Source organism: Harpia harpyja, chromosome 10, assembly GCF_026419915.1.
Source record: "Harpia harpyja isolate bHarHar1 chromosome 10, bHarHar1 primary haplotype, whole genome shotgun sequence".
Lineage (NCBI taxonomy): Eukaryota > Metazoa > Chordata > Aves > Accipitriformes > Accipitridae > Harpia > Harpia harpyja.
The window spans coordinates 42,641,148-42,655,251 of NC_068949.1; the positions used below are offsets into that span (position 1 = coordinate 42,641,148).

A 14,104-nucleotide genomic window follows, 5' to 3' on the forward strand; every position below is an offset into this window, starting at 1 on the left:
GTATGGGAAGTTCTGGAACCTGCTCCAACGCTGGGCGCGTCTAGTGGCTTTGGTGCAGGTTTGTCTCTCATCGTAACGTCAGGAAACGTGCTCTACAGCCGTTCATCAGCTACCCATCAATGTGCTGTCAGTCATTGTGATTTATTTGGGTTTTCGGTGCCAAACTGCTTAAATTGCACCTTTCACAAAAAAGAGAGTTTCACTCATGGCACCAAGTAAAATTACTGCATCTGTCCAAAGAAATTAGCAAAGGTTATAGTGTCTGTTTACATTCCTCATAAAGAAAATCTTGTTAAACTCTGTCTCACATATTTTACAGCCGTGGTAAGAGCCCCTGAAGAATACACTGTCAGGAGAAATAGTTTCAAGCTATTTTATCTACTTTTATGCAGCAGGAGTATATGCTGTTTAATTGGGGAGTTAGTGGGAAGTCTGTGTGGTGACACAGAGAGATCCCTTGTACAAACAAAGGGAGAGTTTGTGGGATGGGGTTTGCTGTCTCACAGAAAGCTGTGCTGCTGGAAAGGTCAGTGATCGTGGGACACACAGCGCTACAGATCAGGTTTGCCAAATGACTGCAGCTCTGTACGCTGGAATGTGAGATCGTTTGTCTTTTTCAAATTAACTTCTGTGCCTTACTTTGGGCCTGTGTGGTGTTTTTCCTACCCACCCCTATTTTTAAAGAACTATGTAAAAGCTAATTTTAACCTGTGATACTAATCATGTGTTGATCAATCCCCATCTGCTCTTGTTCTCTGAAGTCAAGTTTCGGCAGGTCTCAGGTTGATCTGGTTTCTGGGGCTGTTTCCATTCCTGTGGCCATGACTATCCATGTCAGCTACCTCCACTTAGGCTTTTATCTGCTAAATATTTTGTCCACGCAGTAATCCAGCTGTTTCCTTTTTGTTCTCCATATGTTTTGTTGGAAATAAGCGCAAGCGAGGCGCTGAGAAAGGCATTCCAAGTGGTACGTGAAGTTTCCTAGGACAGCATGATGTGAGGGTTTGGTGGTCAGACACCCCCTCCTTGCTCCCAGTGGGACGACTGGCTCCCAGCTTGGCAGGACACCTCCGGCACCCAGCCGCATGCTTTGCTTCACAGACATTCTGCAGCTTCAATTCCCTCTGCAGAAATGGTCCCCCAGCAGACTGCCATTCAGAGCCGGCTGCCAGCAGTGCCCGATGCCCACCTCGACCCACAGACTAAACCCAGAATCCCAACTGGTATGGGAAAGAAAAGGGTTAACTCAAAGTCTGTGTTTTTCGAGGCATCTTTTTACGCTGTCCCTAGCAATGCTCTCTTCTGCATGTATTTGCTTCATTCAGTTTAAAGACTCCTAGTAGATCCCTTCATCCCTCACGGATATTCAGCTGCATCCGGGTGAACCATCGCAGAAAATTACATAGCAGGTCAGGGCAATTCAAGACCATTCCTGATAGCTGAGTCTAGGTAGGGAATTTAGCTTGTCAGAACAGACCTATCCAAGCGGAAATCTGACCCAGACAGTAAGTGAACCTTCTTATTCTTGCAGAAGTTGATTTTTCACTGCCCCTTATGACCTAGGATTTGGTTTTATGCTTCACCAGGAGGAAGCCATCGCTTTCTGCTAGTCCGTAGCCCTGATATCGTGCTGGAGCTTCTCTTACCAAGTGACCGAGTGAAGAGTTAAAATTGCAGAGCCAGTTTTCTGCAGCACCCTGCTGCTTCCTTGATGTCTCAGACTGAAGCATTGATCTGAACTAACCAGTTTAGTATGGGCGGAGGATCTGGCTCAGAACACATGGGGCTATAGATAGCTGCTCAGCTTCTGCAGCACTGACAGTGATAAATGGTCCCTGGGAGAGGAGGATGTTTAGTCATCTCCTGAGGATGATTTGATGGACGTGAGTAACTACCAAGTCTCAAGACCTCTGTCCGTGTTGCATCGTGCTAAAGATACTTCATATCTTTAATGTGTTACAATGTACAGATCATTTTGGATGACTTTTTCTTTTGAAGAATATATTCTCCTAACATTGCCCTGTGTGCAGAAGGGCAGGCACAGATCATGTGTCCCTGTAGGGACCAAGAAGGACCACCCTGGATTTCAGAGGGTCCCTGTGCTAAGCCACTTCTTTCCCTGACCACTTCATATACCAGCAAGGTGGCCATGAAGAGGCGATGCAGAAATGAAGTGCCACATTTCACAGCTGTCATGGCCAACTTGGGCTGGAAAAATGTTCCTTGTGTACGCATCCAGGCTGTGGTGCTCAGACCGTCCGAGGAGCCCTGCTTTACCGAAGAGAGTGTTTCCCAAGGCTGTGGTTGATTTTTCACAAGTGAGTTTGTGCACTGGCCAAGACTGCTGACAGCTCAATATTCAGCTACAGAATATAATTTTCTGTCATTTTGATTTATGTTCTTCTCTGCAACCAGTGTCCCACGTGAAAAAAAAATCGGAAGGAGTTTATCTTAAAGTTAGCTCAATGCAAGTTTATTCTTCAACTGACCTAGCAAATTAAAGATATTTTTAGATTTTTTTTTATTTATTTCTGGAACATGAAAGAGAAAAGTTCTAAAAAGTAACCTCTGCTGTCAGTTTTGTGACCTGCTGCTGTGATGTCTGCCATCGTGCAATGCAAAAAGGGTCGTTGTGACTGGAAGAGAAGCCGAGCTAAAACCGTGAGAGTAAGATCTGCTCTTGGGTGAAGTTTCCACCTGCACCCGGTGGCCCTCTCCAGGGAGGCTCTGACGCACCAAAGCAACCCCCAGGACGTCGGGGCTGAGCTCCAGAGCAGCGCTCCACTGAAGGGTATCTTAAAACTCTCAGGAACTGGGGGTTTCTCCTGGGAAACAGCCCGAATGCCCCAGGGGAGAGGCTGGCATAGAGCCACGGTCTCCGCTCCCTTCGGATGGCAGAAGAAGGGCTCATCCTCCAGCATCTTGGGTTTGCCCGGAGGTGTTATGGCAGAGCTCTCTTTTCTGCCTCACTTCTGGCACCCAGACTCGGGCTTCTGAATTGTTCTGCTACATTTGGAGTGTTGCTTCTTGGCATTAGCGTTGGGGGATTATTGCTTGCAGTTTCCTTTCGACAGATGCTTAAAAGAGCAGTACTGAGCTAGAGAGGGGAAAAAAAGCCATCGCTTGGCTATTTGTGTGCAGTTGTGTGAGCTACAAAGCGTTCTGCGAGACAAAGGAAGAGGCCACATGAAACAGCTCTTGGGGTGGCACTGACAGGAGGAAAAGCTCCTTGTCATGGCCGTAGGAGAAGGCAAGAGAGCAGGGAAGTGTGTTTTATTCCAGTTCTCTGCTTTCCTACAGAGTTCAGACAATTTTATTTATTGCATTTCCCCCCCCACTTAGCAGCGATGAGCGTATAGGTAATCTAAGACATATGACGTGCCTCAAAAGTATAACTCCAAAATATGCCACGGGCTGAAATGAAGTACACTTTCCAGCCTGGGGGTAGGGATGGCCGGCGTGGGGACAGCGCGGTGTCACCGGGTTGGTCCCCACCATGGCAGAGAAGTGGGGTCCTGGCTGGAGCCGGGCCAGGCAAGGGAGGCACCTGCTGAACCGCTGGGCTCTGCTGCACCCCGTCTGCTTTAAGGGGACACATCTGCTGCGTAAGGGCTGCGTATTCCTCCCGTTTTTCTTCTGGAGAACACCAGCGAAGTATTATTAAAACTATCGGAACCCTTGCGTCGTGAGCGAGGCTGGCTGCAGCATCGGCAGCAGAAGGGTATTTTAGGGTTCCCGGCTGTAAGCCTGTATGTAGGGTATCAGACTGCAAAGCAGAAGAGAAATAATCGGGCTCGGATGAATAATAGGGGTTAGCAGATAAAAAATGAATGTCCACACCAGCGGTCCCGTGGGGCGGGGGCGGTTGGGCAACGCGCAGGAGTGAACTCATAACTCCCCGGGAGCTAAGGGGGGTTTTAACCTCACTGGAGCCAGGAGTTGGTGGCTGGCTAGCCTGTGCGTTGTCATCAGACGTTATTTGGACAAATGGGTAAAAATACCTTTATTTCCTAATTTGCTTTACTGCAGTATATATCTCTATACAGCCACCCCTTCTGCAGCACACATTTAGTGTATACAGGGCATTTCCTTCATGACTGGCATTTAGCAGCTGAGTTACAGGTGGATTTCTGTATAGTCAGCACAGATATCAATCACAAAATTCTTTTAATAGATCAGAGTGCTGTGTAATTGAAAATTTCTTGTAGAAGCATTTGTTTCAAGCAGTTCTTAAACTTTTCTCCTAATGTATAAGCTAGGAAAGAAACATTATTCAGGGTGTAGACTAGAAAGAAGTTTTGTTCATTACTTTTTAAAAATCTTCACTCAGATTAAGGGTTATTGCCAAGAAATTAGTATTTTACCACATCTCCCCAAAGGTATTTCTGTATTCATAAAAGCTACTTGGTTAAATCGGGGGTGAGCAATAATCGCCACCTAAGGGGTGGATACATACTGGATTTTTTACTTGCTTTATATTTGAAGTTTTTTCTCCATTGTGTATTATAACTTGCTCTGCCTTCAGCAATCTAAATTCTTCTTCAGTTGAGGAAAACCTAAAATCCATCATAATTACTGTTCTTATTGCACCCTAGCCCTGTAACGAGATAGAACTTGGATAATTAAATGAAGACCCATGGAATAACCTTCCACCTTTTAATTAAGATGCTTTTATGACAGCCAGCACCAACGTAGAGTCCATTTCATGGAGCCATTGTCCTTGTGCCAGACACAGCTTTGCAGGTGACACAAGGAAAGCTGAATATCAGTGTCTTATCTTTCCTTGTTGCATACTGTAACTTCGCAGCAAGTAAGATCTCAAGCAGCGTGAGCTCCTGAAAGAGGCCGTGCCTTTGCAAGGAGCTTGTGTGCTCGGACGTGAAGAGCATGGCTGAAAAATGAACAGAAAGGAAATAGCCCTGGGGAGCTTCAGTGCTGGAACTGAAGAAATAATTTGGTACTTGTACAGACAAGTGCTCACCAAATTCTGCACATCATAAATAATAATAATAATAATAATAATAATCTCTCTGCCTCCCATGCATCCGATGGGAAATGCATCTTCCCCACTGAGAAAACGGTCTGTGCTAAATAAAGGTTTGCCCTTTACAGGGAGTGAGAGAGATGGGAGGTGGACCTTAGGGCTCTCATCTCTTTCCCAAAGGAAAGCCATTAAGCGTATAAAATACATATGTTTTCTCTTCAGCAGCTGTTGGGTTTCTCAGCCTAAGAGCCATAACAGGACCACGAGGTCTGGAAAATTTCTGCCTCCCACATCTGCCCCCCCCAGCGATGCTGCTGAATCAGTAAAATAGGATTGTGCATCTGTGCCTCGTTAGGCCAGTACCTCTAATTAAATTATTGGCAAAAAATGGCTTCAAGCCGCTCTGCTTTGGGGTGGTGACTTGCAGTGGAGGGTGAGTCTGACCCTTTTCATGGTAGCGTCTGAAACCCCCACTGTTAGATTTACAAGACGATTGTCATCCTGCAAAATTAAACCCTGACAGAGCCTTCCCATTCGCTGAAGCTATGTACAGACCTTTCATGTCTCTGGGTCAGAAGTGAGTTCTTTTCTTTACCTATTTCTAGAGAAAAACTATGGGAGAATAATTATTTGCGGTTTAGTAGGATCCTAGGCTTGCAGCGAAGTGTCCTACTGGAGATCCCTGTCTGATACTGCTATTGCCTGAATGAAGAAGTGCCATGTAAAATGCAGTGCATTAATTTGGATTAGTTAGTTAACCGTGTAGATTGTCTTTCATACAAGGCTTTGCGAAGTTTTGCCCAGCCCAGCTGCACAAGGACATGGGATCTACCGTTGCATGCAGGAAAGACCTGGGCACGGAGGAGGTGGGGAGAGAAGGGGGAAAAGGGGAAAAAAAAACAGAAGAGGGAGGAATGTGAAGCCCAGGCTCACCCGAGGGTGCTCCATCTGGGGCCACCTTGGCACTGCCCTGGGCTCTGTGGGCGCAGCAGCAGCAGGACTGCCGGGGACGTGGGACCTGGTTGGGAACCCGTCCGTGCTCAGCCATGCCCTTCTGTCTACTTTGCAGGCCTTGCGACGAAAACCACCACCACGTGAAGCCCGATGCGTACGTGAACAACCTCGCCGAAGCGGTTGACATTATCCTCCAGCAGCTGTAAAACCGACGGTGCCGTGGGCAATCGGAAGGAATGGGGACGAGGCCTCGCACGCAGCCCCTCCACGAGGCCGCTTCGTCCTCTCCCACCTCCATCCAACGTTAACGGACCCAGACCCAGCCTTGCCCAGGGTGGTCAACGCCTGCGTTTTCCTAAATAATTCACGTAACGGTACTAAAATGATCTACTGACCTCATCAAAGGGAACACCAAACCTGCTGTCCTCCAGCACGTCTTGAATGTCTTCCCCTTGGTGCCGTGCCCATGCCAGTGCAGGCAAAATCAGCTCTCCCAAAAGCGCCAGGCTCTTCCCCGGCTGGGGCTGAGCCTTGTCTGCCTGAGGGGAGCCCTGAGGGTGGTGGGTGAGGAGCCTCTGCCTCCTCTGGGTGATGCTCAGGGGGCTGTACCCCCCTTTAACTCTTCGCTCACGCCAGGGACCCAGCCTGGAGGTGCCCACGTGGGAAACAGGGGACCCAGCACCCCTTCATGAACAGGCTTTTCTGTTTAACTTGCCCATACTGTGCCTTTTGGGGTGCCTGAGATGGGATGGGGGATGTCCTTGAGGAGCGACGGAGGCCACCAAGCCCTGGACCGCGCCGGCCCAGCCCCATTCTGCAGGGTCCTGTGTGTGCCTCTCGCTATGGGTGGCACAAAAACCCTGGGGAGGGGGACAGCCCCTGCGCCCTTGGCAAGCTGGTAATGGCGTTTCTGCCACAATTAGCCCCTGTCCGGCACTGCCTCGGGTTAGGGCTCGGGAATCCAGTAACGCTGTGACACATTACAGAATAACTGCGCTGTCCTGTCGGGAATAAACCTCGTCCTGTGGATCTGGCCCGTTTATTGTGTTCAGTCACATCAGCACCGGCAGGGATGCTTAGAGGATCCGCAATGCTTTTCCCTGGCTGGAATAAGCTGGCGAGGGCCGTGGGACCGACCGGCTTTTCCTTCTCTCCGTTGGGGGTCTTGCAGGCAGACATGGCTGTGGGGGGGTGACGTGGGTTTCCTACCCTTTCCCATTAAAATCCTGGCCGTGCAGCCGGGGGCTCGTCTGCGCCTGGATGCTGTCAGCGTTGAGCCCTGCACAGCTCCAGCTCACCCGCCAGTGGCTGCTCCAGTGGGGAGTGGCATGGCACGGCATGGCACGGCACGGCAGGCATGCTTGGCCCTGCCGTGAAAGCCAGCATGGGCAGCTCAGCTCCAGCCAATGCTGGCCCTCTGGGCTTTAAGTTTCCAGTCCCAACTGGGAACCAGTCTCAGTAAAGCACCAGCTCCATCAGTCCTCCTGCCACGACTCTAAATTCTGCTTTATAAATACTATGTGGAAACGTTCAGCCGCTTGCTTTCCTTCTCACGAGTCATTGCTAAACTTTCCTCCAATTTTCCTGGGTACCAAAACCACACAGGCATACATTACTGCCTGATGGCTGTAGCCACCTGAATGGGACGAACCCAGTTTGCTCACTGAACATCCCCCGGGACTGATCCTGCGCCAGAACCAGCACCACTTGCCTGCCGAGCACCCGCCGCATCAGTTTGGCCCCAGCTCAGCCCCATCCTGCTGCCAGGGAGTGCTCAGCATGTGCAGGGCTGCCAAGTGATGCTCCATGGAACAGGGACGGACATGAGATTCGTCTTTTTTTCTAATCAGAACAAGCATTGCTAAAATGAGCGTCGCCCTGCTGCTGGGCATTGCAGTACTTCAGCAGATCCCCAGGGTTTTTAGTTTCTTACTCACCCGACAGTTTTGCAGCGCAGGTATTGCAGCATGCGTGGTAACACCTGGCTATGCTGCACGTAGCAAGAGTACGGCAGGGATAGGAGCTCAAACCAGGGAGCAGAATTAGAGATTGGGAGTTGCTCCATCCCATCCTCTGCCCCGCTTCACTGATGCTTGCCAGCATTTGCAAGGGTCACCCTTTTATAGGCAAAAGTCCGCTTTTAACCAGCACGTCAGCAGCTCTGCAGCCCCTTGGGTTTTGGGCAAGACTTTGTGCTTTAGACTGTAGTGGAACAAGACTGTTTGGGCTTTAACCTGCTTCAGACTTCCCATGGGACCGTGGGAAGGTATGCAATTATCTGTGTGTGATATATATTTATATATACATATGCTCAGGCAGCGTGCTCTGGCCACTGTCTGCATTCAGCTGCTGCTTTCTGCATTTGCAAGCAGGAGGTGAACGTAATTCCAGCTACATTTCCAGCAGTTCCAACAGCTGAGGATGACCCCGGTCACTGAAGGACACCAAAATGATGCTCCGTGTCCTGGAGCAGCGTGCGAGTATTGGAAATCCTTGTTTTTCAGAATTACCAGCTGGCCGCTGAGCTGCACGGCACCCCTTGGGGACAGCAGGGGAAAGTGGGCTAGAAATTAAATTATAATAAAATAAACCACATCTGGGAAAATGACCTTAGTGCAATTTTTTGGTCTGTTTTTGTATCTTTTTATCCTCTGGGTAGCGTTCAGCCAAAGTGTACAGCACTGTGTGCATCCGCGCACACGCGAAGGATGCTGCAAACCCTGGTCGAACGTCAGGGCTGTGACAGCCCACAGAGAATTTTTTTATCCTATAATTCTTCCTTTTTGTTCTAGTATACTAAGCCTATCACTTCAATCTGATTAAGTTTAGGCAGATAAACATCCTGCCATCTGTCATGAAAATTTTTAAACTGTTTGCTCGCTCAAGGAAACGCAGCCGTTTTCCTTTCTGGTTTACAAAGGCTGTAGGGAGGTATCGCCCTGTTTCCCCAAGAATTTATTTAACTACCCCCGCGTGCCCTTGCCCTGCTGTGGGCTCTCGCCTTGCTTGAGTTTAGATTTTATTTTAAGGGGTGGGGCATTATGTCTGTCCTTAAACACAAAGCATAAGGTGTTACTTGGCACTTAAATGTTGATTTGCATTTCGCTGTTACCTCTTTGGCTGCGTTACAGCTAAATAACAGCCAGCGTCAGGCTGGGGGGGCCATGGGAGACGTCCCCCCACCTCGGGGGGGGGGGGTGAATCACATCTGCCTGCAAGTGAACATCACAAAACGCCCATTTTGGCGGCGCAACCCAAGGCTGAGACACCCTTACTGTTTCTAACACGGACCCCCCCCAAAGGAGGGTCCCAGCCAGGGGCTTTCCCAACCCACACCCATTTTTGGGACCCCCCCCCCACTTCCCCAGCACCCATGGAGATGCCAAGGAGATGCAGCCAGACCCCTTCCAAGAAAGGAGAGGGATGCGGGGCTCCCGCACCCAGCTCTGTCCCATCAAACTCCAACCGGTCCCACAACCCGACTGTTCCTTATGTCCCCGAGGGGCACGGGGGGGTCCCCAACGCCTTCGACCCCCGCAGCAGCGCCCGGCCGCGGGGACGGGACAGAGAGGCGAGACGCCGGCCGGGGGTTATTGAACCAGGAAGCTTTATTTACACAGTAAAAGTAACAAGCAATTTCCTGAGACTGAGCTGCTCTAGTGCAATCAAGTCGTGGAGGGGGTACGAGTGGGCAGCCTCCTCGCCCGCCCGGGGAGAGGGCAGCCCCTCCGCGGGGACACGCGCGTCCCGCTGCGCTTGTGCAATTACCAGCGAGACTTGGCTACTACAGGTCATAGCTTCAGAAGGCTTTTTTTTTTTTTTAAATTCTTTTTTGTGGTCGGTTTTTTTTTTTTTTTTTTTTTTTTGGCCATCCTCTTCTTTTGATTTCTCGAACATCAAATCCATAAACGCTGTAAAGCACTGCTACAATCCTATAACATCCTACGTAAGTCTGTTAGCCTGTTCAGCCAGGAGCTTTTAAACAATGCACTTGAAACACAACTTTATTGGCCAAATAGGCTATGCTATAACGTGGAAAAATTACAATCTATTTTACAAATACTTCTTTTTGTTTTTTTTTTAATGTAATCTTTCATAGAACAGGCTCAACGAGCTGCATCTGCAAACACACAGCAAACTCCCCGTGCACGTGCTAAGACTTTTCCTATTAAAATTCTTTTTTTTTCAGGTTGATGAACCCTTATTGCTGCTGACACAGCTTGCTGTCATCCTGAAACGGCTGCTGGCCAGACTGGGTCACGCCTTGGACAAGCAACCGAGTCTCTTCACGATAATAAGCCTGTTTTAGCTACCTAGCAAGGAATAGCATCCCTTGTCTGCATATTACTTTAATATCACATTCTGACAGCCGGCAGGAATTTGCCGGGGGGTTACCAAAGCGTCTGTAAAAGGTGAAATCCTTTACAAACCAAGAGCAGGACCCCCAGGGGGATGCCCTGCTCTCCCGCTGCGGTCGCTGCGGGCGTAGGGTACGGATCTCCTGATGCCGGGGAGCAACGCCACTTCTGACTTTACAATCAACAGGATGTCCCCTGAATCTGAGGCACATACTATATTATATTTAATATTTTTAATTACTTTATTTATATATATATTTATATATATATAAATCCACAAATGTTTTACCTCTACAGAGAGAGAGAAAAAAAAAAAAATTTAAAGAGTAAGGCTTTCTTAAACTGAGAATAAGTACATGAAATCATACAAACCCAACAACAAAATACCCAACAGAACACCACCGTGGCCTCAAAACCGTCGCTAACTGTAGTCTGTGCCTACGCTAACGTGCCCAGTATAAGGCCATGACTCATTGGAGAAGCGTCTTTAGTAAGGCAAACGGGTTGTGCTGTATGTAAACTGAATGCTACGGCTACGTCGAGTACAGCTGGGTAGTGGTCCACTGGTCACCTTCCTACCAGGGAGGGGTTAGCATGGCACCGGTAGCAGCCCTTGGAAAGAAAACAGAAGCCCTTAGGAATTACAGCCCCGGTGATGCACATGCGGGAGCCCACCCGGAGCTCTGCGGCAGCAGCCGGACGTGGATTTGGGTGAATTTGCCCTTTTTTCGGTCAGTTGAGAGTCGGCAGCTGAGGAGGTGCCCGTGGCCAGCGGGGACGCGTCAGTGATGGGGGTATCGAGCTTCAGGAAGACTCAAAGCCGAGAACCGCGCTGTGGCTGTGCCGCTGCGGGGACACGGACCGGAGGGGGGGACAGCAGCTTGGGGCAACGCTGGCGTGGCCGGACCCTCCCCAAATGTCTGCGACAGGCAGCGCCTTCCACTACAGGAGGGCTAAAAATGAAGCCAGGTTGTATTTTCTTTTAAACGATGCATCAAACGACGCTTTAAAAGAACGGGAGGGTTCCCCAGAATGAAAAGATATCCCTGTTATCCCTTCCCTAAATATTTGGGGCTGGCCCTGCCTGCCGTGAACCCGGCCTGGAGGGAGAAGACATGGGCACTGTGGCGAGCAAAGCCTCTGCGGTGCCAGGACAGGGATAAAGCTATATAATGGCTGATGGGTTCCGCTGTGATGGGAGACGCCACACACGTCCCGAACCACCGCAGAAAAAAAGTGCACTAACATAACCAGAAATGATGAATAAAACCTGTACCAGTGGCTCTCAGCCCCTTCTGAGTTATCGACTCCTAAAGCTTTGCCAACAGGGGTGCCAAGCCCCGCTAAAAATATCATGCCTTCAATTGCTGTTGGTATCAAAGACTTTTTTTTTTTTTTCCTTTCTCGCTTTTGCAGAGCTCGGGAAGTAAACCCTGAGCTTGAGGGAACCTGCAGAAGCTGCTGGAAGCCACTCGTGCAGCTTTCCTAGAGCTTTAAACAAACAAACAAACCAAAACAAAAAAATGGGCGAAAAAAAATATGTCCTTCTAAACCTGTTAGCAAGTGGACAGCTTATTTTTACTAAAGAGAATTCATATCGTACAAACGTAATGGTCACCACTTTATCTGTGCTTAAAAAAGGCACAGGAAGAGGAAAAGCTTTCAGTGCTGCTACCTGGATTTTCAGCCTTTTGCCAGCTGACATTTTGTCAAGTAACCCCGCGGCATGCCTTGAGCGCACAGCCCCTTCACAGTAAGACAGAGCCAAAAAAAGAGGGTGGCAGCCGTGCCTCGGGTAGCAAAGCGGGCACAGCTGCTGGTAAATGGGTAAACAGCCCAGCCCTGCTCAAAACTGGGTGTTGGGAACCCAAGCGAGGGTGGCACCGAGCCTGATCGGGGCTTTTTCCCCGATGGGTTTGAGAGAGGGGACTGGGAAGGAAAAAAAGAGGGAAGAAAGGCATTTGAGCATCCTTGGGCAGCGCCCGCCAAGCGCTGCTGCGGATGCCACCGGCATTGGAGTTGTGTGAGCCAGGGGTCCCTTTAATTCCTTATTAGGAAAAGGAAAATTAAAGAAAAAAAAAAGAAGTAAAAATCCAGCTCTTACCGTTATTAAATTTAAGCAAAACACTTCACTTTTGTGATTTCCCTCTCACGGCACTGCCAGGGACGTGGGGGGTGCCGGGGCTGCGCGGGATGCGGCAGGAGAAGAGGAGCCGCAGCCGCCCCTGCAGCCACCAGCCAGTGCTCGGTTTGCAAATCTCAACATTCTGGTTTTCCCCCACTTTTTCCAGTCCCACGGGTGGTGGTTTCTCCTTGTGCATCCCTTTCCGAACAAGCGCAGGTGGGACCCGGGGGAGCGTGGCCAGCCCCATCAGCTCCAACCCTACGTTGGCAAAAGCCGTTTACTCGCTAAATGCGAGTTTTTGGCGATCCCTGTGCCTGGTTTCCCCAGTCGGGCAGGCAGTTTCCTCCAACTAGCTGATCTCTGACTACAGTAGTTACAAAGAATTTCAAGATTTACACACGCACGCACACAAATTGCTCTAAATACCTGATGAAATTTTGGCAAAGCTGCTTCATCCCCTCCAGCTGGCAGGAGGAGAGCAGTGGCAGGACCCCGCAAACCCGGCGCCGGCAGCGGGGAGCCCCTCCACGGCTCCGCTGGCAGCCCCCCGACCCCGGGGGCGAGCGGACCCCGCTCCCCCCTCAGTTGTTTTCTATCTGCTCGATATCTATCTCGCCATCCAGCTGGAAGAGGCTCTCGGCGCCCGTCCCACCGCTCCGCCACGCCGCCCCGTCTTCCTCCTTCCCGCCGCCCTCCTCCTCCTCCTCGCAGGAGAGGTCGTCCCTGCTGGCCCGGCGCTCGTCGGCCCGCGAACGCGGCGGCTCCGGGACCGGGGTGCAGGCGGGGGTCCTGCCCGGCATCACCTCCGGGGAGCGGGGGGCCGCGGTCCACGGCTGGGGACCGGGGAGCCTCTGGGAGCCATCCTCGGCCGCGGCGCTAAGGCAGGTAAGGCTGTCGAAAGTCTGGCGGTTCTGCAAAGGCAAGGGGAAAGAGGCAGCTGAGACAGGCGTGGGGACAGGGACCGGAGGGAATCCTGAAGCTGCGCTGGGCTAGAAGTTACGTCGGATGAGCCGAGAGTCCCGCCGACCCCCGAACCCACGAGCCCCCACCCGCCGCCCCAGCAGGCAGCAAGCGGATGGGCAGAAACGCTCGGCTCGCAGCCGCCGGGTCCCCGGGAGCAAATCCCAACCTCCCCATCCGTGGCAGGTCCTGCGCCAATCCTGCCCCCGCAACCGGTGGCAGCATCAAACCCCCACCCCGGTCTGGATCGGTCCCACCACCGCCTCCACCCCACGCGTCTCCCAGTCGCACGCGTAAGGCAGGACAGAGCTCTTCGCCAAAAGTAAATCAATGTTTCCAACAACTCCATTTATTCAACTAGCTAAAAGAAACTTCAGCCCCTTCTTTAAGCAGCCGGAGCTCGTGTACTGCTAAACCCGCCGCTGCGATGGCTCATGGCCATCCTCCCTTATTAAAGACCGTGCAAGGTCACTTCTCTGTCCCTCCTCTCTCTAATGAAGAGGCTCCATGGCTGGTTGCTTTGGCCAGAAAATTGATATAGTTTATGTGCTGTCACGTCTTCAAAATAGTTTCCGACTCCGACAGTGATGAGTTGCTCACAGGCGTTCAAAACCCTCCGCAGCAGAACACGCACAAGCTCTCGGAGATGCCATCTGACCACAAGTGTGCTTACCTGACGGGGCATGCCTTTTACCCAGGCTGTTTTTTAAAAAAGCAAACTAA

General features: G+C 50.6%; 2 protein-coding genes across 3 annotated transcripts in view; one reads left to right on the forward strand and one right to left on the reverse strand.

Moving 5' to 3' along the window:
- Nucleotides 1-6,967, forward strand: part of LHPP (phospholysine phosphohistidine inorganic pyrophosphate phosphatase) — a 90,741-nt gene extending 83,774 nt beyond the window's left edge. Inside the window, exon 8 of one of the 2 annotated variants that reach the window (XR_008237030.1) lies at nucleotides 6,054-6,163. Coding sequence is in view for 1 of the 2 variants with exons in the window: in XM_052800113.1 (XP_052656073.1) it covers nucleotides 6,054-6,144 (91 nt within the window). In the remaining variant the exon portion in view is untranslated. Of the gene's footprint in view, nucleotides 1-6,053 lie in introns of both variants that reach the window. The other variant, XM_052800113.1, reaches the window with a different exon arrangement.
- Nucleotides 6,968-9,526: 2,559 nt separating this feature from the next.
- The window catches only part of FAM53B (family with sequence similarity 53 member B), a 35,752-nt gene continuing 31,174 nt past the window's right edge, over nucleotides 9,527-14,104 (reverse strand). The window contains exon 4 of the mRNA XM_052800111.1: nucleotides 9,527-13,332. Coding sequence (XP_052656071.1) covers nucleotides 13,003-13,332 — 330 coding nt within the window. The 3' untranslated portion in view covers nucleotides 9,527-13,002. The remainder of the gene's footprint in view (nucleotides 13,333-14,104) is intronic.